The 22,584-nt window shown below is 43.6% G+C and overlaps 1 protein-coding gene and 1 non-coding gene across 3 annotated transcripts; both read left to right on the forward strand.

Moving 5' to 3' along the window:
- Window positions 1-2,083: 2,083 nt before the first annotated feature.
- RBMX (RNA binding motif protein X-linked) lies at window positions 2,084-12,665 on the forward strand. Of its 2 annotated transcripts, XM_089684991.1 has the most exons (9): window positions 2,084-2,209; window positions 6,759-6,878; window positions 7,085-7,191; window positions 8,248-8,386; window positions 9,780-9,896; window positions 9,991-10,114; window positions 10,944-11,066; window positions 11,216-11,301; window positions 11,810-12,665. In XM_089684991.1, exons 2-9 carry the CDS (start codon window positions 6,770-6,772, stop codon window positions 12,115-12,117), a joined length of 1,113 nt encoding a protein of 370 aa, XP_089541117.1. In that variant the 5' UTR covers window positions 2,084-2,209; window positions 6,759-6,769; the 3' UTR covers window positions 12,118-12,665. The 2 variants fall into 2 exon arrangements, with proteins under 2 accessions (XP_089541117.1, XP_089541116.1); XM_089684990.1 differs by lacking the exon at window positions 2,084-2,209 and having other exon boundaries at window positions 8,248-8,377.
- LOC149456538 (small nucleolar RNA SNORD61) lies at window positions 6,927-7,000 on the forward strand. Its single transcript, XR_016313878.1, has one exon. It is a non-coding gene; the product is annotated as a small nucleolar RNA SNORD61 (small nucleolar RNA).
- Window positions 12,666-22,584: the final 9,919 nt, after the last annotated feature.

Here is a 22,584-nt window from a genome sequence, read left to right on the forward strand (position 1 = left end):
ACTAAGAACCCCTGTCTCTGAAGAGCGCTACTGTGTGTTTTAAAACGTCTGCATACATCTGTCTGCGGTGACAGTGTGTATACAAACAATTATTCAAACATCATAGTGTTAATGCTAACATTGCCGAGTTTCCTCTTTCTCTGTACAAAAAGGAGGTGGTGGCAGTGTGAAGGGTTAATTGCATAATTAACCCGATCCAGTAACAATCGCTCTCAGGCTGAAGGTACATCGATTGTGGTCCAGTAGCTGGAAAATCTTTGTGCAGGGTGCAGCTGGGCGTGGCATTGTTACGCACGTGATAGCGCGGTTTTAGATTGGCTAATCCTTCGGTCACGAGTTTGGTGAGAAGGGTTGGAGGTCTGATGCCGCGATCGTCACAAGGCTAGCTTAGCATCTGGTTCCTATTAGCCTGCGACCAAACCTGCCACTTCTGCCTTCGTCTGTATGACCCAGCTAGCCCACCTAACCTTTCTCTGGATCTTGTCCTCCTGATGTGAGCAGTGGTGTTCACACAAGTACAGACGCACACAGCCATTTACTTCTAAGGCCAGCTGTACGCCCTGCCTGCAGCTCCCTGACCACAGGAACATTTGTGCCTCTCACTATCCATGCGCCCTTAATGTGGAACTAAGCCCTCCTCTCCTTTACAGCCAAGGAGGCTGCCATCTTAGCCTGTTTGATCTGTGGTTGCTATGGGTTATGACACCAAACATCAGTGGAGAGCACAAGTCACTGACAATGACCAATCTTGGCATGACTGCAAAGTTACTGTTTTTGGAAACAAAATCTGTGGATTTAGTCCTGCTTCAGTCTTCCAGTTTTCTAATTCCAACTGCCTAAGGCCCCTTTCACACGGGACAGACTTGCTCAGTGAGGGTCTGTCCACGGACACATGTCCATTTACACCCGCTACTCCATAGAGGAGAATGGAGGGTCCGATCAGAATACTGGTGTGAAAGGGGCCTATGAGGTGAATTCCTCTCACTTCCTATCCTACAGCTTCTCTGGAAACAAGTGAGGAGAAATCTCCCCAACAGACGGCAGAAAATAAAGATAAACCGTTTGTCTGGACATACACTGAGGGCCGGTTCACACCACAAAAATACACTCCAGATCTGTTGTGGATAAGTTTCTACATGTGCAGTTTTAATGCATTCCGGTGTTTTTGTTGCATTTTTAAAGCATTACTGGATCAATCCAGATGACAGTGTGCACTCTCCAGGAATCAACTGTCAAAGTGAAGCCAGGGGAACTAAGGCAAAAAGGTGGCCTATGGATAGCGTTTCGGGGATGCCGTCCTCCTCAGACAGGGAAATCAACAACTGGAAAAAGAGCAAACAGGTGGCGCAAACACCTAGTGCATTATCCAAGGGGTATTAGTAAGTCTACAAGACGAAAACATACTCCCAGACATAGCATGTTTGTAAAGCTAAGTGTGGAAATGGAGATGGCCACAACAGTGGGCAGGATATTCTGGCTGTCCACGTGCTCCGCTTGCTGACGCGTTTTCGGGGACGAGTCCCTTTCCTCAGAGCCCTGACAGACCACGCTGACAGCTGGAATATCCTGCTCACTGTTGTGGCCATCTCCATACTTAGCATGTTTGTAAACCATGTCTGTATGTTTTCATCTTTTGTACTTTCTACTACACCTTGGATAATGCACTGGGTGTTTGCACCGCCTGGTTGCTCTTTTTGGATCAATCATGTTGCCTTTTTTATTTTCCCCTCTGTACTGGGGTCTGATGCATTTTTGATGTGTTCTGGTCTGTTTTTTAGGCATTTTAAAGTGTTCCAGAGCAGGAAAAATGCAGCATGTTCCACTTCTCTTGGAACTGCCGTGGGTGAACTATGCCAATGAAAACCATATAATCTACTTTCCAAAGCGTATATGAAGCAGAAAACCCGCACTGGTCTGCACGTGGTGTGAACTGGCCCTGTTGATCTCATTCCTCTGTATACGGGACCATGTTTCCTGAGTGACCTCCCCCGTAAATTCGTTGTGCCTAATTACACGTGTGGGCTGCATAGGTTAGTCCTTCATGGCGCACAGCGCCCCTACAGGCGGCACACACACGATGTCACTGAAGGCTGAAATCCGGGTCCTCAGCCTCGTTGTGGGGAGATGACGTCAGACCTATTTAAAGCGCTCACGTTCTTTGTCCGCGGTCATTTTGTTGCGCAGCAGTTCGAGAGAAGTGAGTGAAGTGGTAAGTTGGCGGAATGTTAGGCCGCGGGCGTAGTTAGTTAGCGGCTGTAGCGGGAAGGAAGGGCGGGAGCAGCCGTTCAGGGCGCGGCGTTCCCGATAAGGCGGGGAGTGTGGGAGTACGGGGGCGGCACGTAAACGAAGATTCTGTGTGTAGGCCACATGTGAGCCTCGTACGGTTTGGTGTGTATTATTATCGGGGTATAGTACGCAGGGGAGTAGCTGAGAAGCTATCACAGGCCGTATGTGAGGAGGAGGCAGGCCGCGTGTTCTCCGCGTTGCTTCCTCTTCCGCCGCCATTTTGTGTGTGACTGGGAGTCTCCCGTGTGTGGGCGCAATGGCCGCCGGCTGTGTGTGAGCTGTCCGGGGCTTGGGATACTGAGGGGGTGGGGGCAGGTTTATAGAGCACACTGCTGCCCATGTAGGGGACGCTCTCGCCTCATCCGCAGAGGGGCATTACATAGTTTCTGTGGCTCTATCTTCTTCCTGATATAGGTAACCCTCCCAAGTCGCACTGTCCATGTGGTGCGGCGCCCTGTGATCTCTACAGAGCTCGGCTGGTGGGAAAGTCTGCAGGCCCAGGCCTCACCTCTGTATGGGGAGCAGTGACTGCGGAGCATGTGTAGTGCTCCTCCACGGTGTGTCCAGTGGGGGGCAGTGTGATTCCATACTGCAGTGCTCAGGTCACTTAATAAACTTAATTGAAAGTTCCCCTAAATTGTTGCTCTATGCCCCATTCACACCCTTGTGTTCTGAACCCATGAAGAACACGCATCATGCTTGTGGTGCCATTAATAGGACCCCAGACGTGGCTAGGAAACATGCAATTTGTTAACACTGCCCCGAGCTACATCACCAATCTCAAATGCAGATATTGTCCAAATCGCCTGCTTCTCTCCAGACATGTTGCGCTACCTCCTCCTAGGACTTCTCCAGAGCCTCTTCCATCCTCTGGAACTCCGTACCCCAGTATGTCCAGTCAGCCCCAACACAGTGTTTGAAATCTCACCTATTCAGGGAAGCCTACCCTACCTCCACTTAAGAACTGTACTTGAGCCACTTCCATTAGATCATCCCCCACAGTGATCATCTTTTATACCAGCTCCCCCTTCCTTTAGATTGTAAGCTCCATGAGCAGGGCCCTCACATTCCTTCTGTACTGACATGTATTGTACTGTCCCCCTTCATATAGCAAACTGTCAGCGCTATATAAATCCTGTATAATAATGTGACAAAACATGTTGAGGGCTGCTTCCTACCACATGCAGTCCAGTTTTTCTGCATAAAAAAAAATCCATGGATAGCATGTTCTACGGTTTTCAGTAGCATAGAGAGCACTTCCATCTGACAGTACGAAGGTTGTTGGTTTGAATCCCAACCGTGGCACCACCTGCCTGGAGTTTTCATGTTCTCCCTGTGCCTGCGTGGGTTTCCTCCCACACTCCAAAGACATGCTGGCAGGTTAACTGGATCCTGTCTAAATTGGCCCTAGTATGTGTATGTATGAATGTAAGCTAGGGACCTTAGATTGTACACCCCTTGAGGGTTAGGGACTGATGTGAATGTACAATATATATGTAAAGTGCTGCATAAATTGATGGCGCTATATAAGTACCTGAAATAATAGTTAACACCAATGTGGCAAGTTCTAGGGAAAAAGTAGAACATGCTGCATTTTATTTCTGAACTGTACTACAACGTAAAGTGAACTCTTATTTACAGCCAGTTCACGCCACAATTCCTGCATTCCAGATGCATTTCTATGTGTGCTTATTTTATTTTTTTTCCCCAACTGAGGACGTGTTTTCTGATGGCTTTTGTTTGTTGAAGATATGTACCGCACAGAAAGAATGCTACGTGCTTTACTTTTGATTGCACCTGTGTGAAGAGGCTGTGCGTTAAACACTTTCCATTGTTTTTGATGCAGAATATGCACTAGACTGCATATGGTGTGAACCAACCCTTAAAATGATTCTAAAGGTTTGTTTTTTTTTTAGAAAGTCATACTTGGCTGCTCTGTGCAATGGCTTTGTACAGAGCAGCACTGGTTCTCGGTTACCCCAATGGCACTCCTGGCTCCTCCCTCTTGACCAGTGCAACCAATAGTAAGCGACTTGCTATGGGGGCCATGGTGTGTGCTCGCTTTCGAACCCTACTGTGTCCATAAGACGCAGAGAGCCATGGTTCAGCCCCACCCCCTGTTCTCTCCCAATTCACTCACTGGCTGTGATTGACAGCAATGAGAGCTAATGGCTCCCGATGCTGTCTCGGCCAATGATATGAGGGAGGCTCAGGTAAGTATTAGGGGGTGGTGGGGGCAGCAGCACACACAAGAATGCATAATGGTAAAAAAAAACCTTTTAGCCTTTACTACCACTTTAAATTGAAGAATAAAATGGGGGGGGGGGGGGGGGAATGCGTCAAACACACTTGCTTAACCGCCTCCCGCCCGCCATATAGTAAAATGACGGACGCAAGGCAGTTCTCTCATTCTGCAGGGATGTACTATGACGTCCTCCCATTCTAACCGCACATGCGCGTCTCTGTGAGCAATCGGCAGTGCGCTGTCCCTCGGACTCAACGGAAAGAGCCGAAGAGGTCGGCTCAGTCATGATCAGCTGTGTCCAATCACAGCTGATCACATGTAAATCGGAAAATGCCTGTAATCGGAATTTTTCTCCTCACGAGTTGTCACACTGACAGCTCAAGAGGAGAGCCGGTGATCGGCATTCCTCAGAGGGGACATGTACACTGATCATCAGGGCACTGATATTCTGTGCAGCCCCAGCTGTCAGTGCTCATTCATGCCATCTGCCAGTGCCATATCAGTGCCCATATGAGCTGCCTAACAGTGCCGTGTGTGCTGCCTTTCAGTGATGCCTGTCAATGCCCATTAGTGCAGCCTCAGTGTACATCAGTGAAGGAGAAAAATCACTTATTTACAAAACTTTATAACAAAAACTAAAACTTTTTTTTTTCAAAATTTTCAGTGGTTTTTGGTTTAAGAAAAAAAAACCAGAGGTGATTAAATACCCCCAAAATAAAGCTCTATTTGTCACCAAAAAACGATGATAATTTCATATGGATACAGTGTTGCATGACTGTGCAATTGTCATTCAAAGTGTGACAGCGCTGAAAGCTGGCAATTGGCCTGGGCAGGAAGGGGGTATAAGTGCCCTGTAGGCTAGTGGTTAAAGACATCAGGACTGTTTCTATGATGTGAACCAGCCCTTAAAATGTACATACCGGATGTGGTGACATGCTCCATGAGCTACTTTGCTGTTTGTAGGGCAGCCCTTTCAAGTGAATGCTGTTGCGCAAAAAAGTGTTACTTAGACACACTGGTAATGACTCCTTTTTGATGGTAAAGGTTAACATAACTATTTTTAAGTGTTCCCTCCCCCTCCTACCTTTTCTGCCTAAGACTGTACTCTTACAGTCTGGTCATGTGATCTGACCACTTTGGCTCCCATTTGTTCAATGGCTGGGCCATGGGCGTGTCATTTCTGGAATTTGTAGCCAATGGCTCACTGCTGCCTCCATGTCCAGTGAGGAGAGAGAGAAAAGAGCAGCAGTGTTCTGGCACAGTGCTGGGTCAAGATAGGAGGGAGGAGGTGATCATGGAAGGTTTTTTTTTTTTGTTTTGTTTTTTTAATTCACCTTAATGGAGAAAATAAGTTGGTTTAAAAAAAAAAAAAAAAAGCAATTGCGCTACCTTTATGCAACATGTTGGGAATTGCTGTGGTGTGACGAAATGCTTGGCACGGCATAATAATGCAGACATACTGCATGCTTGTACAACACGCGTGTACAGAGGAACAGACAGTTGTTTTCTCTGTGCTGTTGATTAATGCAGCTGGTGAGAACAAGCCTTGAAGTTTAAGCCCCATTCACACTAAACGGTGATTCTGTCCACAAGACAATCCTGCCTGCGATTTCAAAACTCCCATGTGTGAATGCAGCCTGAACCCAATGCAAAGTTCCAGCGTCCTCTTTTCCTGACAAAGAGCCCACTTTAATGTTATCCTGGGAAAATTGTGGGACAAAGGTCAGCTGCAATGCCTACCACAACACACATTCATGTGCAGACTTGAGATGCACCCCATTACAGGAAGAATTACCTTTGAGCTGTTTTGCACTACAATGTACTTTGTGCTGTAGCATAGTTGTGTTGTAATGCAATTTAGAATGAATGGCTATGCTTTGCAATCCACACCATATGCATCTACATTGCATATTTCACATTAGCTGGTATAACAGTGTCAATTTTAAGTCCCTAAACAGAGCTGTAGGCTGTATAGGAGTACATTGCTTACACTGCTTATTCCTCAGCAGTAGCTAGATCGCGCTGACCAATGAAGAGTTTTGTTCTGTCATGCCATTCCATAAGAAAGGAGCCTGGAAAGAATTGATAGTGTGTTCACATGGTCATTGTCGATGGAGTGGGTATCCTAGGATGTCATGGGACTGGTGGTGGGCAGGGTTTCTTTATAGTGTTCTACAACCAAATTAAGCAACTTCACCTTTTCATAATTTTATTGCTCTAATTACAGATCAAATAACAATGTTGGAAGCAGACCGTCCTGGAAAACTGTTCATTGGTGGCCTGAACACTGAGACAACAGAGAAGGCTTTGGAAGGAGTATTTTGCAAATATGGTCGTATATCAGAAGGTGAGTCTATCAGAAGGTGAGCGTCTCATGCTGCAGTGTTGAATACAAGCTATGATGAATTTGTGGCGTTGATCAGGTTTGAGCTGATAGAGCCCATTTGTCCTCTAAGAAGTTCTGAGCTTTTTGAACACTACATGCTGTGTGCTTTGCTAGTGCTGCTGATTATTGAAATAGAACTATTTTAATTGCCTTTTTTGTCTTTGCAGTACTGTTAATGAAAGATCGTGACACAAATAAATCCAGAGGGTTTGCCTTTGTCACATTCGAGAGTCCTGCAGATGCCAAGGATGCTGCAAGAGAATTGAATGGAAAGGTGAGTTGCATGGTGGTAAAATTGTTTGGACGTAATAGAGATGTTTTATATCCATCTTTGTGGCAATGGATGCAAAGGATCTGTAAGATGTCAGACTTGTGCTGGCCATATGTAACTTCAATTTTTCCCATGGAAACAGATTGTATTTCAGCTGTGGGTGGCTCTGTCGGCACCATGTGGCTCCACACTTTTTCCATTTGAAAAATGGAAGGTGTTGGGTGTGTTTATTTAAAAAAAAAAAAAGTGGTCAAATGGTGACTGAATATAAATGGGAACAGTCACTTTTCAGAAGCTTGCAATGTCTGATTATGGCAACCAGCAGTGGAGATTCCTTAGTCCATGCTGTTTAGCATGGATGGAGGAATTGAGCTAATTCTAAAAGGCTAGCCTTTTTACATTGATTCTTCCTTTTTTAAGAGGGCAGGAAGTGATGGACATTGTATGCAGTTTTTTGGCCTGGGCAAGTTGAGTTATTTGAGGATCGATGGATTTGTTTTTCAGAAGGCATAAAGCTGGACATAGATCAAAATTCAGTCAGTTTAGCAGGATCCAGCTAAATTTTGATCTAGCCATGGTCAGTCTGATTATACTGAAGATGTATCTAATCAAATTCAGTATAAACCAGCTTGTGTGTCTAATTACTACTGCTGACAAAAACTGGCAGCAGCAGATTTGTGTTCTGACAGTGTGGAAATCTTCTGCTGTCAGAATACAGCATCAGGCTGGGAGTATGTATGACCAGCTTTAGACAATCTTTGGCCAGACTGCATACTAATGTATAACTTGCTGCTATATGCTGTAATGTTGGTCCTTACAGTGGCTTACATTTTTCTGCTGGTGTTGTCATTTGTGGTTGCCAGCAGAGCACCTGTGTTTTTAATAATTTAAATCTGCGTAAAGGCTTTTCCATAGCTCCGTGGAAGAACAAAACCTTTTTTTTTTTTTTTTTTTTTTTTTTTTTTTTTTAAGCAAGCTGTGTACTTTATGTTGGTAGACATACTGTGATTACAGGTTCACAATCTGCTGTCTGACTAGAACAATGTTTTATCGCTATAGGCACTTGATGGAAAGCCAATCAAGGTGGAGCAAGCCACAAAGCCGTCCTTTGGAGCGGGCAGTAGGCGTGGGCCACCACCTCCACCAAGAAGTCGTGGCCCTCCAAGAGGTCTTAGAGGGTCAAGAGGAGGTGATTATGGTATTGCTTGTAACTTTAGGTTACATTTTTTTTTCTATGAATTTATATACATGCGTTTTTTTGTTTAGACCTAGTCTGTTGGAGGCATTCTATTATTATAATACAGGATTTATATAGCGCCAACGGTTTGCTCAGTGTTTTACATTATAGTGGGAGACAATACAGTTCAATACAGGAGGGCTTTGAGGACCCTGCTCCTTGGAGCTTACAATCTAGGAGGGAGGGGTGAATGGTACAATAGGTAATAACTGGGGGGGGATGGAGTGGTTGGAAGAGTAGAGGATTCCAGTATTAGCAGAGGGCAGGATAGGCTTCCCTGAAGAGAGGTTTTCAGTGATCGTCTAAAAGTAAGAGTAGGCTATAGTCTGATAGATTGAGGTAGGGAGTTCAAGAGGATGGGTGATGCCCTGGAGAAGTCTTGGAGACGACCATGGGAGGAGGAGATAAGGGAGCTAGAGAGTAGGTCTTGCGGAGAGTACGGTTTGGGTGATATTTAGAGACAAAATCGGTTACGTAAGTTGGGGCAGTGTTGTGGACGGCTTTATATGTCATTGTTAGTGTTTTGAATATTTTCCGTTGGGCAACTGGGAGCCAATGGAGGGATTGGCAGAGAGGGGTGGTAGATACAGAGCGGTTAGTAAGGTGGATGAGTCTGGCAGCAGCGTTCATGATAGACTGGTGTGGGGATAGCCTGCGAAGAGGTAGGCCAATGAGGGAGTTACAGTAGTCGAGGTGTGATATGACAAGGGGGTGATTAAGTAGCTTAGTGGTTTCCGGGGTTAGGAACGGTCGTATCTTGGAGATGTTTCGGAGGTGAAGTCTACATGATTTTGTCAGCGATTGTATCTGGGGCTGGAAGGACAGATGGGAGTCTAGGATTACACCCAGTACCCTAGCATGAGGGGATGGACTGATGATTATCGATATTTTATGGTCAGTTAGTCAGTGGAGGTGGCACGGGGTGGGGGGGGGGGGAATACTAGCTCAGTTTTGGAAAGGTTGAGTTTGAGGAAGTGGAGTGACATCCAAGCCGATATGTCACTTAGTAGGCTAGCGTTGCGAGTGGAGACTGAAGGAGTGAGGTGACGGGTGGACAGATAGATTTGCGTGTCATCAGCATAGAGATGGTAATTGAAGCCATGGGAGTTTATCAAGTGACCAAGGGAGGAGGTGTAGATGGAGAAGAGTCTCGCTTTCCTGGTCATACTTGACCTGTAATTTGAAGTTAATCCTAAACCTCATGTAGAAGTATCTTGTATGGTTCTTATGTCTTCCAGTCCTTAGTGCTAATTCATAGAGCTCTTATCATTCACTTAAAACTCTTACTAGGGACAGGTGACAGTTGCCACCTATGCATGTAGTTTTTATTTCTTTGTATCGTTAAACACTTTAGGTTCTTCAAGAGGCGGAATGCCACTTAAAAGAGGTCCTCCACCTCGCAGCGGTGGCCCTCCACCTAAAAGATCTGCCCCTTCTGGTCCTATCCGCAGCAGTGGTATGAGTGGACGAGGTAAATCAGGGTTTTTTGCAAAGATTAACAAATGGCAACTTGCATCAGTATTTGCAGTCTTGTAATTTGCCTCCTATTAACTTTCTGCATGCAGCTCCGCTGTCGCGTGAAAGGGACAGCTATGGTGGGCCACCCCGCAGAGATTCGGTGCCATCACGCAGAGATGAATACATGTCACCAAGAGATGATGGTTACAGTGCAAAGGATCGCTACGATAGGTAAGACGTAGTTTAGTAGCTTTTCACACACGTTTGTAGACCAGCTTTTCTTTATAGTAGTGTTGGGGTGCATTGAAAGGTCACAAAGTTTGAAACTGGAGGCCATTACTGTTCTCCCACAAAATGTGAGAAACAATTTTTTACCTTAATGCTGGGAATGCATTGGGGAAATAACTAGTGTTAGAACCACTTAAGTCCCACATCGCATTGAGTTTGTTTTTAGACAGTGTGGGAAGGAGATTGCCTGTCATGTCTTTAATGCTGTGAAACCATTGGAGAGGGTTTTTCTCTCCAGGCTTTAGTACCACTTGAAAGGAAAGCACTAACACTTTTTTTTTTTTTTTTTTTTTAAACACTCCCTTCCTCATACTTGCCCGAATCCTCACTTGATCCAGCACTGCATCAGTCTGTAGTGGCTCTTTTTTTCTATCAGCTATCAATGCTTTGCTGAGCCAATGTCTTTCTATTAATCAAATCCTGAGACATGGCTGAGCTGTGCTGTCTGTGTCTATGGACACAGGCTCTGGATTGAGCCTGCACGAGTGTCCCCATAGCAAGCAGCTTGCTGTGGGGGCACACGAAAGGGAGGAGGAGGAGCCCAGAGTGTCGGTGGGGACCCTACAGCAGTTAAGAACACGTTATTGTAAAGCCTTTTCGTAATCACTTGAAGGTGGTTTAAGGATAAGGCTCTTCCTCCCCTAGGAAACAATGGAGGCTAACACAATGGTGAATTCTTGATACTTCAGAAACTTCATAGTTCGAATAAATAACTGACATAAAACAGAGCAAAGGGGTAGTGGTACCTAAGCAACTTTTAATTGTCTTCCAGTTATTCCAGAGATTATGGCAGCTCCAGAGATTCAAGAGATTATGCACCGCCTCCACGAGATTATGCTTATAGGGATTATGGCCACTCAAGCTCTCGTGATGATTATGGATCAAGAGGTTATAGGTATGTTTTTGGGTTTTTTTTTTTTTTTGGTGTTTGTTTTTGTTTTGGAGGGTTTTTTATACCTGTATTTTGTCCATAGTCTCATTAAGTAAACTAGTTTAGATTCACTGTTCTTGAATGTGAAACCTAAACTTGCCATCTGTGTTCAGTGATCGTGATGGCTATGGGGGACGTGATAGAGACTACTCTGATCATCCAAGTGGCGGTTCTTACAGAGACTCCTATGAGCCCTACGGTAAGGTGTTATCTTTTGTACTTCATTTTTGTTTTACAGGATACATGTTTGCCCCTCCTGAAGATTAAAAAAAAAAAAAAATCCATTACACAGAGAATCCTAATAGTTATACTGTGTGCCAAAGTCCATTTTCTTTTCACCCATACGTGGAGTAATGTTAAATTGTGCTACAGCAAGATTCATTACAAATCAACAGCAACCTTAGTGTCCTGTTCAGGAGCCCCCCCAAAAACCCTATGCCAGTGAAGCAAATGAAACTCCTTGGATGTCATGTGGCAAAATCTCCCACTACAATCTAAGCTACTATTCTGGAGTTCTAATTCAAATGAGATGATCGCTTAAAAGTGTGCCTCATTCATATATATTTTTTTTATTATTTCAACCAACTAGATTGTTTTACATGCAAACCTTTCCACTAGATTCCCTAACATACAGCTGCAAATATCCAAATTGAAATGTAATATGTAACTCATAGTATTGCCCTATTGCCTGACCATTGACCCTGCAGGTAACTCACGTAGTGCCCCACCTACAAGAGGGCCCCCTCCATCATATGGTGGAAGCAGTCGCTATGACGATTATGGCAGCTCTCGAGATGGCTACGGAGGCAGAGACAGTTACTCAAGCAGCAGAAATGATATGTACTCAAGTGGACGTGACAGAGTTGGCCGTCAAGATCGTGGCCTACCCCCTCCAATGGATAGAGGCTATCCACCTCCACGTGATTCATACAGCAGCTCAAGTCGGGGTGCTCCCCGTGGTGGCGGCAGAGGCGGAAGCAGATCTGATAGAGGAGGTGGCAGAAGCAGATACTAAAAGCAAAAAACTTAACCATGGACCAAAGACATTCTGTAACAAGTAAAAGTGGCGTTTGCTCTGCATTTACCACCAGCGGACTACTAAGAGGAGTTTGATTTTGTTTTTATTTATCTTTTCTTTTTTAACCTGTAAGTTTTCTCCTCCATCAAGTATGATCAGTTTGAGGAAGTTAAAATGCTTAATCTTCAGATTTTGTTAGCTTTTCTCTGAAATGTACAATGTGTAGTATAAGTTGTGTATTAGTGTTGTAACTTTTTTCTAAAGTAAAGTCTCACTAAAAAAAATTTCATCTTATTTCATAATTCTACACATCAATATTAAATGGATGCTGCGAGAAAAGGAGTAGCTCACCTTCTGTTTAACTTGTGAGTGTGCCCATGAGACAAAACAATCCTGAGTCTCCAAAACTATATATATATCAAATGTTTGTTACGGATCATATGGTTTAAAATACACTAATCCTGGATGTGTATTCAACTAGCCTGCAGTTGTTGTCAAACAAGGATCCACGCCCAAGTTATGAATTAAAAACCTGATAAAACTGCTGTTGACCAAAGTAGTCCATCTTTCAAAGAAACTAGCAAACCATATGTGCTGTTACTGTTTCAATGTATTTGCAAATCTGTAGTGTCACTTTTAAAGGAAAGAGTCTAAAGGCTAACGAAGAACCAAACGATGTCTCTGCCCAAAGACCAAGGCAGCCAAAAACAAGTGAATCAATCTAAACCACCAAAATCCAGTGAAACTGCAATAAGGGTAAGCAAAGTCAACTAGTTTTTTGTTTTTATTTTTTCAGTCTAAGTCAAAATTGCACTGCATATTTCTCTCAGTGCACAATTCTTAAGTTTTGGAACATAATGAAAACCTGGAAAGGCACTGCTGGATAACTAGTTCAAAATATTATACTTGGATTTAAAACAAAACAAACACTTAACCAGTTATATGGAAACGGTGGATACCTTGCACTTGGCAGTAGTGTTTTCACATTTAAAGGCAATCTGTCCCAAAGACAAGCACTTGGACATGCAGGAGTTCACTATATAAAGTAACAGGTGTCAATCAAGTCTTTTCAATGTGTCTGGATTAATGTTGCAGTAGAATACCAAATTCAGTCTGGGTGTGTCCACTTTCAATCTGTAACATGCAGGTACAAAGCACTGTTGAGTTCAAGGCTCTGCAGCTTTCTGCTAGAGTCAGAGACTTAATAGAAGGGGCCAAGATTGCTGCATATGCAGGAATGGCAAAACCTTTACAAAGGAAAAAGTTCAGTATGGTGTTCAGTACTAAGAATTTCACATGTAACAGATTCACTTTAATTGGGTGAAATTCTCTCTGGCAGACAATGTCGTCTCTAGCCTCCGGAAGTTCAAACAAACCAAAGCACACTTTGTAGATGGTTAACGTTGAACAGAAGCAGCCTATTGCCACATGCACACTTCCAATGACACATACCAACTCTCAAAAAAAAAAAAAAAAAAAAAAATACTGGAGACCTACAAAGTAACTAATCTAACCATGGCAGTGCACAGTGGAAACATGCCAAAAGTCATCCCAATGTTCCTTTCCAAACAAATGCCTCCGGATATTGTAAAAAGTCACAGGGTGGGGAGGAGGGGTGGCAGGGATATTTGTTCGAACATTTCCTCATGTAAATTGTTTTATTACAGGTTGAGGTTTTCCTGCTTGTTTCAGTTTTGAGCTGCAGGATTCTATTCTCCTTTCTGAGCAAGCTTCAAGGATATTCTAATCCAAAAGATCAGGTAGGTTTGGGTAGAACTTTGTGCTGGTCCTTCAGAAATATTTTTAAGCAATTTTAGTGGGGTTTGTGAACTTGCAACACAGCTTTGTTGCAACTTTTGTGTCTCCATTAGTTAGTTTAGAGTTTGAGGCTTCCAGCTGTAGTGGAGTGATGAGATCCTGCTATCTTGCACTAGCAGTTGCCTATGTATTAAAAGTAGTAATTGCTGTATGTCTACCCAGGGCCCAAATAAACAGTGACACCAGATGCTTGAGCTACTGATGGACATGTTCTATTTTGAATCTACTGTCATGTGTTAATAGTGTGCAGATGTTCCTTTCAGTGACATCTTATTTACTTGTATGTGCACTGGCCAGTACACAACAGAGGTGGTAAGGGCATCGTGCCTCCTTTTTTAGCTATGCTGTCTTATGCCAAAGATGTTGGTTGGGTTTAAGCAAACCTTAATCTTTCTCTACCTTTGAGAGGTTTACCTCCCTGCAGCAGAACAGTGTTCTAAAGGCCCCCCTCCCACCACTTGGCTCTGTCCCAATCCAGCGATGTCCACCAGAGCCTTGGCTCTCCGGGGACTCGCTCCCGATTTGGCTTCTGCTGCTGTCAATCGGGTCAGGATGTGAATGGATGCGTAGAGCTGCGGCTTGAGTGCCCCCCCCCATAGTAAGCTGCTTGCTCTGGGGGGCACCGGACAGGAGGGAGGGGCCAGGAGTGCCAGTGAGGGACCCAAGAAGCAGAGGATCGGGCCTGCTCTGCAACACCATTGCACATAGCAATTATGTATGACATGGTAAAAGACTTAGTATTTAAATCATGCGGAGGTAGGAGCTGTCTGACCCTATAAATGTTCTGCTGTCACTGATTAAGGCTGCACCATTAAACCAAGAGTAGAGCTTTTCTAAAGTAACTATTTCCTGAGAAATGAGGGTGTGCCCACTACTGATCTTTAAAAAAAAAAAAAAAGATTTGCTTAGCTGTTATCAGATCTCAAACAAGTCTGCAGATTAGCAAAATCATATCTTCCTTTCTGCAGCAGAGCACATGCTCAGAATGTCAGCTAGGCATTTAGCCTTTTTTGCTTTTTGTTGACGGCTTTAGGAATAGATACTACATCTTTGTATTAAATATTTAGCACAGAAAAGGGCTAGTCCAGCTTTCATTATTAGAGATTAGAAATGGGGCATTTGATGCAGAAATAGAACACAGGCAGGTACCCCTGCATAACAAATCTGTTCTGTTAAATTGACTTTCAAATGTATCTTATGCAAAGAAAGGCAATTCTCGAGTAGTAAACCATATTGGCCGCCTCTTTCTCTTGAAAGATTTCCTGTAAGTCTTTATTTTCCTGGATTGTATGTAGAATATGCCTGCAACTTGTAAATTTTTTTTTTTTTTGTCTTTCAGGTGGTTACCGTGCATTTTTGAAAGATTTTACCTTTTTTGTGAAGATCAGCTTGAGCAGATTTGTCTCGGTGTAGTATGCCATTTGTGTAGGGATTCTTGGTAAGTGGTATCCCTACCTGTAAATAGTGCAGCATCCAGAAGACCAATATTCAACAATTACTGCCACGCCTCAAAGGTTCATTTTAATCTTAGATTAGTCTTGGTGACAGCACCTGCAGGTTCAGTTTCAGCTCTAGGACTACAGTGGCAAGATCTTCCCATGGCTCTGGGCTGTGTTCCTACCAGCTTGAGTTTTTGTGGTCTGCATTCTTGTGTATCTAGGTTGGGGGAGTAGAGCCTTGTAATGGTTGTGGCACATACAGTATCTGAGGTTCTGCTGCTCTTATACAGAAAGCTTCTGGGGTGAATTAAAGTTTGCTGGTCTGCATAATGCAGCATCTGCCTGAGGATGCAGATGGTTGATGAACTTACTATACAGGATTTATATAGCGCCAACAGTTTGCACAGCGCTTTACAATATAACTGGAGACAATACAGTTTAATACAAGCGGGTTAGGAGGGCCCTGCTCCTTGGAGCTTACAATCGAAGAGTAACTCCTAATCGTGGTTTAGCCTTTGGGTGGGACATTATTTTACAGTTTGCTCAGCGCTGTACATTATAGGAGACAGTACAGTAACACTACAATTCAATACAATACATGAGGGTTCGAGGTCCCTGCTTCTTGGAGCTTACATTTAAATGCTAATTTCTGAGGTGATTTAACCATATGATCCCAGTCTATTAGATCACAAAGCTATGCAGAGTGCAAAGAGAAACTTCATGACTTTAGTGTCAGTGAATATATTTGGTGCTATAGTTAAGTAAAAATTGCATGTTTTTGTGTTTGTTTGTTTGTTTTTTTTTGTTTTTTTTTTTTCCAATATCAAGACACCACATCAAGTGGTCTGACAATGTGACCTGTCATTCTTCCATTTTTGGTTAGTAATGATACCTAATAAGTTTTCCACATACAGCGGTAGTTCTGGCTCTGTCAAAATCATTTTTCATTTGTGCCAGGCAGGGGCACTATAACAGATGAACTTGTGTTTTGACACCCTGCTAGGCTTAGTTGCTGTCTGGTTTATTGAAACTCCATCTTGGTAGACCTCAGGCCCATAGTATGTTGTAACATAACGGAAACTTGCTGCTATTTACATCGTCATATCAGATGTAATGATGTTTAGATGTCCAAATTAAAGAATGTGTGGTGTAAACCATATCAAGTTTGTAATGAGCTGTGTCTCCATCCAGAAATCCTGTAGCAGCCTGCTATATGCAAGTAGTGCTCCATTGGCTTCAGTTGGGTCCAGGGGAGACAGTCTAGGCTCTCTGGGTTCTTCAAAACCCCTCTTGCTCTGTTTGAATTGGGTAAGAAGCAATTTTACATGACACATTAGGATGTATTTACACTTGACTTGCCTAAAATGCAGACCATTGTCTCTCGACCTATACGCACTACAGCTAGCTAGCCATGCATGCATTTTAAAATCTGCTCAGTAGGTGGTCTAGTCAGCCACCACTTGTCCAACATCTCTCGATTAAAACAAAAGGCACAGGATAGGAAATTGTTGGCTTAATATGTCTGCATCCAGCCAGATGCAGGCACTGTGTGGGTATTTTGACAGCTGGTGGGTCTGGTTTTCAAAATAAATAGTCACAGTGGGAGATTCCGCCAGCCACACTGTATGGAGCCTTTTGGTATTTCTGCCTATGGTGAATCCTGGCAAGGATGCTTTAATATGTTTGTCTTTTAGAGCTGTTTAATCATTCACAGATAATGGGTAATTAAAGTAGGAAAGGGTCCAGAATGTTTGGAACAATCCTTGCCATCTTATTAGACATAAAGTAGAATATCAGCATTTGTCAGGGTTTGAATTTTGGTAATTCACAATAGATGGCCCCAGTATCTTGGCGTCTAAAGATTTGCCTGCCTTGACAGTTTAGCTTGTAGTCTTATTAAGCCCAATGCCTTAAGAAGTTATATTTTGGTAAGTGGTATTAACACAGCCCATGCAGGATTGCTTCCAAGCTGTCTGCAGCAAGTAGAAGATCCAGCAAAAAAAAAATCACATGTTGCAGACTTGTCAGGGCAATGTGAACATGGATATTTTTCAAATGTATTTCAATAAAACACATTTTTTTAAATTTAAGCTTGTGTTGTGGTGTGTTTTTTTTTTGTTTTTTTTTTTTGTTCCCCTCCGCTGCTGATTGTTGGAACACGGTAAATTTACAATCCCTGTTACATTGTATATGATAGAGCTTGAAAATGTATGGGTTGTATCAGATCTAGACAGTCCAGAACCTCTGCCCTAGGCAAGCAGATAAGCCTTCCGTTTAAATTGACTGCTGATGCAATAATTGACCCTTTTGTGCTTTTCCTTGGTGATTGATCCCTTTACTACTTGCACAGGAAGTGGGGAAACCACTCTGGAGCACAACAGTAAAGCAAATGGTTCCAATGTGGTCATATTTGACACCGCACAAACCAGTTTCCACAGACATTTGGTGAGCACTGAATAATATTCTTGGTGATAATATAGAATAACAGTAGGAAATGGCATCAACCCATGTTATGCACAAGAATAGACCATCCTGAAAGGCGTTCTTTGGGATTGGCTTACTTGTAAGTGGTTCACACTGGTGGCCAGGGAGTGCTAAAAGAAAGTGGTTGAGCTGTGGTTATGCTGTACACATAATGCCATGCTTTGTGGTTGGGGCAAAAATTAAATTGCATGCAATCGGGAAGTTCTGAATGCAAACCAACTCAAGGGGCAGCAGGGACGATCATGTCAGAATGAGGCCAAATATATTTGAGTTTTCTTTTAAATGGAGAACCTTTCAAACTACAATGTTCTTGAAGTTTATGTTCCACTTGTGTGACTTTGGAGTGCAAGTTTGGATGGATGTGATATCCAACTGCAAAGTTGGACCCATTGTTGCATGTAAGACATTCAGGTGTGACTTTCAATCAACTTTTTGAGGGTTAACAGTGAAGCCCATGGCCTTTCAAGTTGCATGAAAGTCAAACCAAAGTAGTACAGGAACTTCTTTTGAAGTTGCTGCAGCTTTAAGCCACACATATGAATGGTTATTTGTAAAACATGGTAACAAAGTTGCATGACAAGTATGAATGGGGTGCAAGTAAACGTTTCACACTAGTGCAGCAGAGTTCTTTAGTATGGTTTAGCAAGCCACAGACCAATTTGCATGATTCATACTCCCTGATAGTTCTTGCATTTTTATGTTTTGTATGTGCTGGTAGACAAATTAAAACACTTTTAAGGAACAGTACCCTTTTTCTTTAAGCAGATTGTGCTGATGCACCTTTTTATAGTGAGCTAGAGATGACCTTATGCTTCAGTTCTGTTTTTAATACATTTACTATACCCTTTTTAGAACTGTCCATCTGACAGTTGGTACTGTATAATGTACTTGTAGGCAACTGTCTGCCTCCCATATCCAGGGTCAATTAGACCTGTTTTAGGGTCCATGCACACTGGGCTTAAAAAAATAAAATTCTACAGGAGTTGTCTGAAGAAGTGGCTCAATATTATTTTGTGTCCGTTCACGTTACAGTGTTTACAAGCAGAAAACCCTTCTGGTTTGCACTTGTGGATTTTTGTGGCAGAAAAACGCTGTGTAAAACTCCCAGAGGTAATTCCTTTCTGCCTGGAGTTGCACTAGGTTCAGAGAACTTCTGGAGTCAGAAGGGCTTTCCCTACCACCTCTGATTGAAAAGGAGGAAGGAAAGGTCCTGCAGGCAAAGAAGACAAAGGTAATTCTTGCTGCTTGAGGGGCTCTCAAGATTGTTTCGAGCCACACAAAGGTGAGAGGAGAGAAAGTTATATCTTGATTCCTATAGAGTGATCCAGGAAACAATGGAGAAGCTACACTCTTCTGCTGGCCCCAGTTTGATTAAATGGTGTGGCTACTGTAGCAAGAAATTACCTAGATCCCATTCAGAGTCATTTTGATATGCAGTTCTCAGCATAAATGAGTGCCCCTTTTGAAAAGTAAGATATTAATAATTTCAATACAGGAACAATTCCCAAAACTGTTTTATAGAACATTTTGTTTAGCTCATTACTTGACAGGTTATCTAACTTTGATGACAATAATCTCCAGTTTTATGCAAATTAGTTGATGCAAATATGAACACACCCTGCAACAAAAGCTACACCATCTAGTATATTATATGATCTCCATGATTTGTAAGGACAGTACCAAGTCTAGGCATGGTATGAACAAATTGGCGATATGTTGCACCATCTATCTTTCCATTCTTCAAGAATTACCTTTTAGAGCCTGGATGGAGAGTGATGCTCAACTTGTCTCTTCAGAATTCCCCATAGGTGTTCAATTGGGTTCAGATAAGGAGACATACTTGGCCACTAAATCACTTTCACTCTGTTCTCTTCAGAAATGCAACAATGACCTTGTTTAGATATTTTTCCCCTCTCATCTTTCAGGACAGTACCTTGAGAGACCTCGGCTCCTCCCCACCTGAGGAAACACCTACCCTAAATAAAAACACTCACTCCCCTCCGACCTCAGTTTTGGTGTTTCCTCCGGTGGTGGGGAGACGTCTTTTCGAGGCCTCTCCAGGTGCTCTCGGGACAGCAGTACCTGGTTGTTTCTTTGGTTGGAGACAGGGCAGCATGGGGTGAAGGCTGGAGAGCTAGCTGCTATCCCCCAAGTGTAACGCATGGGCAGGACTGCAGCCTCTGGAGCAGAGGAGAGGCAGCACTAACCTGTTGGCCGGTCCCCTCCGGAGAGTTGCGGGAGCCAGGGTGTCCTTGTGCGGAGATCGAGGGAGGAGTCCTGCTCCTCCAATACGTGCCGGCACTGGAGCAGGCCAGATGATGGGAGACACAATTTCCGGTGGAGGGGGCGGAGCTTCCGGCTGAGGCCCTAAACACACAAGGATGGCGGTGTGATGCATTACCCCTTTAGAGACAGGAGATACTGCGGAAGAGGCGACACCCTCCTGAGCAATGTTTGGAGCAGAGGCACTGGGACCAGGTGAGGCCAGCCAGGCACAGGTAAGGTGACTCAATGGAGTCTTTCCCCTCCCTATGGTCCCCTAACTCCAAGGGGTGTTTGCGGTCAGAGGGGCGGTCTATGCAAGGTCAGGCCCTTGTTCCCTGCCAGGGACGAAAGGGGAGTGGCTTGGATAAGGGGTAATAGGTTCCCTGGTTGTCTTCCCTTTTTTCTTTTTTTTTTTTTTTTTTGGGTAAAGCCCGTGCCTAAAGCACCAGTTGCCTAAGCGGAAATGCCCGTCATGTAAGGTGACTCTGAAAGAATCATGAAAAAAGGTGCTATGTGGGCCCTGTATAGATGGGTTAGAGAGTCTGGTACAGGGAGACTTGGTTAAATCAGTGAGGGAACTGACCAATACCTTTTTTGACTCCTTTTTAAGACACTTGTTGAGAATCTAGTGTTATCCCAGGCTGCGCCCGTCCCCCCCCAGTAGGTGCTTCTGTCAACTAGCGGAGGGCTAGGAGGCTGCAGAAGGAGAGTCATCCTTGGGCTCCCAGTCGGAAGAGGATTCAGAAGGAGAGGGCCCCTCAGATGATCCCAGAGACCCCTTGAGATACAAACTGTCCCTGGAGGAAGACTATTTGTTGGGGGCAATTTATGCACGTTCGATATTGAGGATGAAAAACCCCTTTCTCTACATGAGCAGATGTATCGGTATGGAAGAACAAAAGCGGAGAGTTTCCTGTTCACGAGGTCTTGGTGGATACGATAAAGGAGTGGCAGGATCCTGAGAGGAAGTCCATTTTTTTTTTTTTTTTTTTTCCCTTCACTTTTAATGCTATCATGGGGAATGCAAATATCCCCTATAACTTCAATGGGCATTGTCATATATTCTTTTTTGAGAAATCTGGGGTCTATCAGACTCTAGATATCTCCTCTGCCCTTACATTATCTAATCTCAGCAAGATCGGTGTGATCAGATGCTTTCCCAATGTACAAATGGCCCTTTTTATATCCTGCGAAACTGAAGTGATAAAATGCTCGTAGCTTCAGATTTCTTAGACTATAGAGATGATTGGAGCCACTCTTGTCTCTGACCAGCTCTATGGTCAGCCAGCAGAACTTCCAGCTGCATTCCCAGATTCCCTGTGGGACAGGAGAGCCCAAGAAAACTGGAAGGCAGCAGGAGGAGGGGATGTCTCTTCCCGCTGCTCGTAAAAACAATTCAGTAGTTAATTGGCCGTTAGGATTGTTTTTACATGAAAGCCGACCAGCTGAAAAAAAGAATACCAGGTTGATGCCTGTAGCTGCAGGCATCAACCCGGTATTACCACTCAAAATGCAGTGACATACCAATACATTGCTGGTACATGTTGGGCATATATGTAGCAGCAGAGAACACAGGCATACGATGAATTGGCTCTGTGAATCAACATGACCGCAATTAATTCTTTTCTGTAATGCCCATGTTGATGGTTATGCCCAAAAGAGTTTAAATTCAGAAGCCGTGATAGGCTTCCATGCGAATTGTCTGTCAAGAAAAGAATTTGAGTGGGTGGCCATGTATTGTGCGTATAAATTGCTTTGGCCCACAAATAATTGATACAAATCTGTGAAAAACGGCAGAGGGGCTAAATGCTAGTGCTGGCAGTGAACGGGGCTTGTCATGTTTCACATGACTGTCATATGCCTTTAATTGTTCTCTATATTTTGTCTCTGCTCCTCCCTTTCCTTTGGTTTAGTTAATGCTGTATAGATAGCCCAGCCCTTTTCCCAGAAATGCATTGCAGCTTCTAGCCTCATGTCATGAAGCATCTACAAGATGTCTTCTGTATTGAGTCACTGCCTGTGATATTCAGCCAAGATTGGAGCTATCGCTATCTCATCATAACTAAGTTACAGAGATCACACTTTCAATGCTTAGATTGGAGAGACAGAACAGTCAAAAGATCAGTGAAATGTCTTCATAGGATCCTTGCTAGCTTTGAATACACAGTGAGAGGTTATATGGACAGCTAACAGAGTGCAGCCATCTCTACACAAGCCTGTACATGTCTGCAAGTATATCTCAGTATAATACTCATCAGTGTCAGGACAAATTACTGATGTGAATGTCTTACAACTGCAAGTTTATACACTGAATCTGTATGCATTAGCACATGGCTTGTCTGTGAAATCTTGTAAGAAAGTAAAAGAAAACCTTTCTGCAACCATTGCCTAGGAAACCTGAGCTCACCCACAGAAAAACTGATACGTTTCTCTGTAAACTTTCTATCAACCCCTCTCC

This window comes from Staurois parvus, unplaced genomic scaffold (assembly GCF_062004578.1).
Source record: "Staurois parvus isolate SC_StPar_1 unplaced genomic scaffold, SC_StPar_1.0 ptg000361l, whole genome shotgun sequence".
In the NCBI taxonomy this organism is placed as follows: domain Eukaryota; kingdom Metazoa; phylum Chordata; class Amphibia; order Anura; family Ranidae; genus Staurois; species Staurois parvus.

What these genes read in the sequence shown, in the direction of transcription:
- RBMX (XM_089684991.1), top strand. Translation starts at nt 6,770, where the DNA reads ATGTTGGAAGCAGACCGTCCTGGAAAACTGTTCATTGGTGGCCTGAAC. An exon ending in CAGTGGTATGAGTGGACGAG is followed by an intron (nt 9,897 to 9,990) that starts GTAAATCAGGGT and finishes TTCTGCATGCAG; the next exon opens with CTCCGCTGTCGCGTGAAAGG. An exon ending in GCAAAGGATCGCTACGATAG is followed by an intron (nt 10,115 to 10,943) that starts GTAAGACGTAGT and finishes ATTGTCTTCCAG; the next exon opens with TTATTCCAGAGATTATGGCA.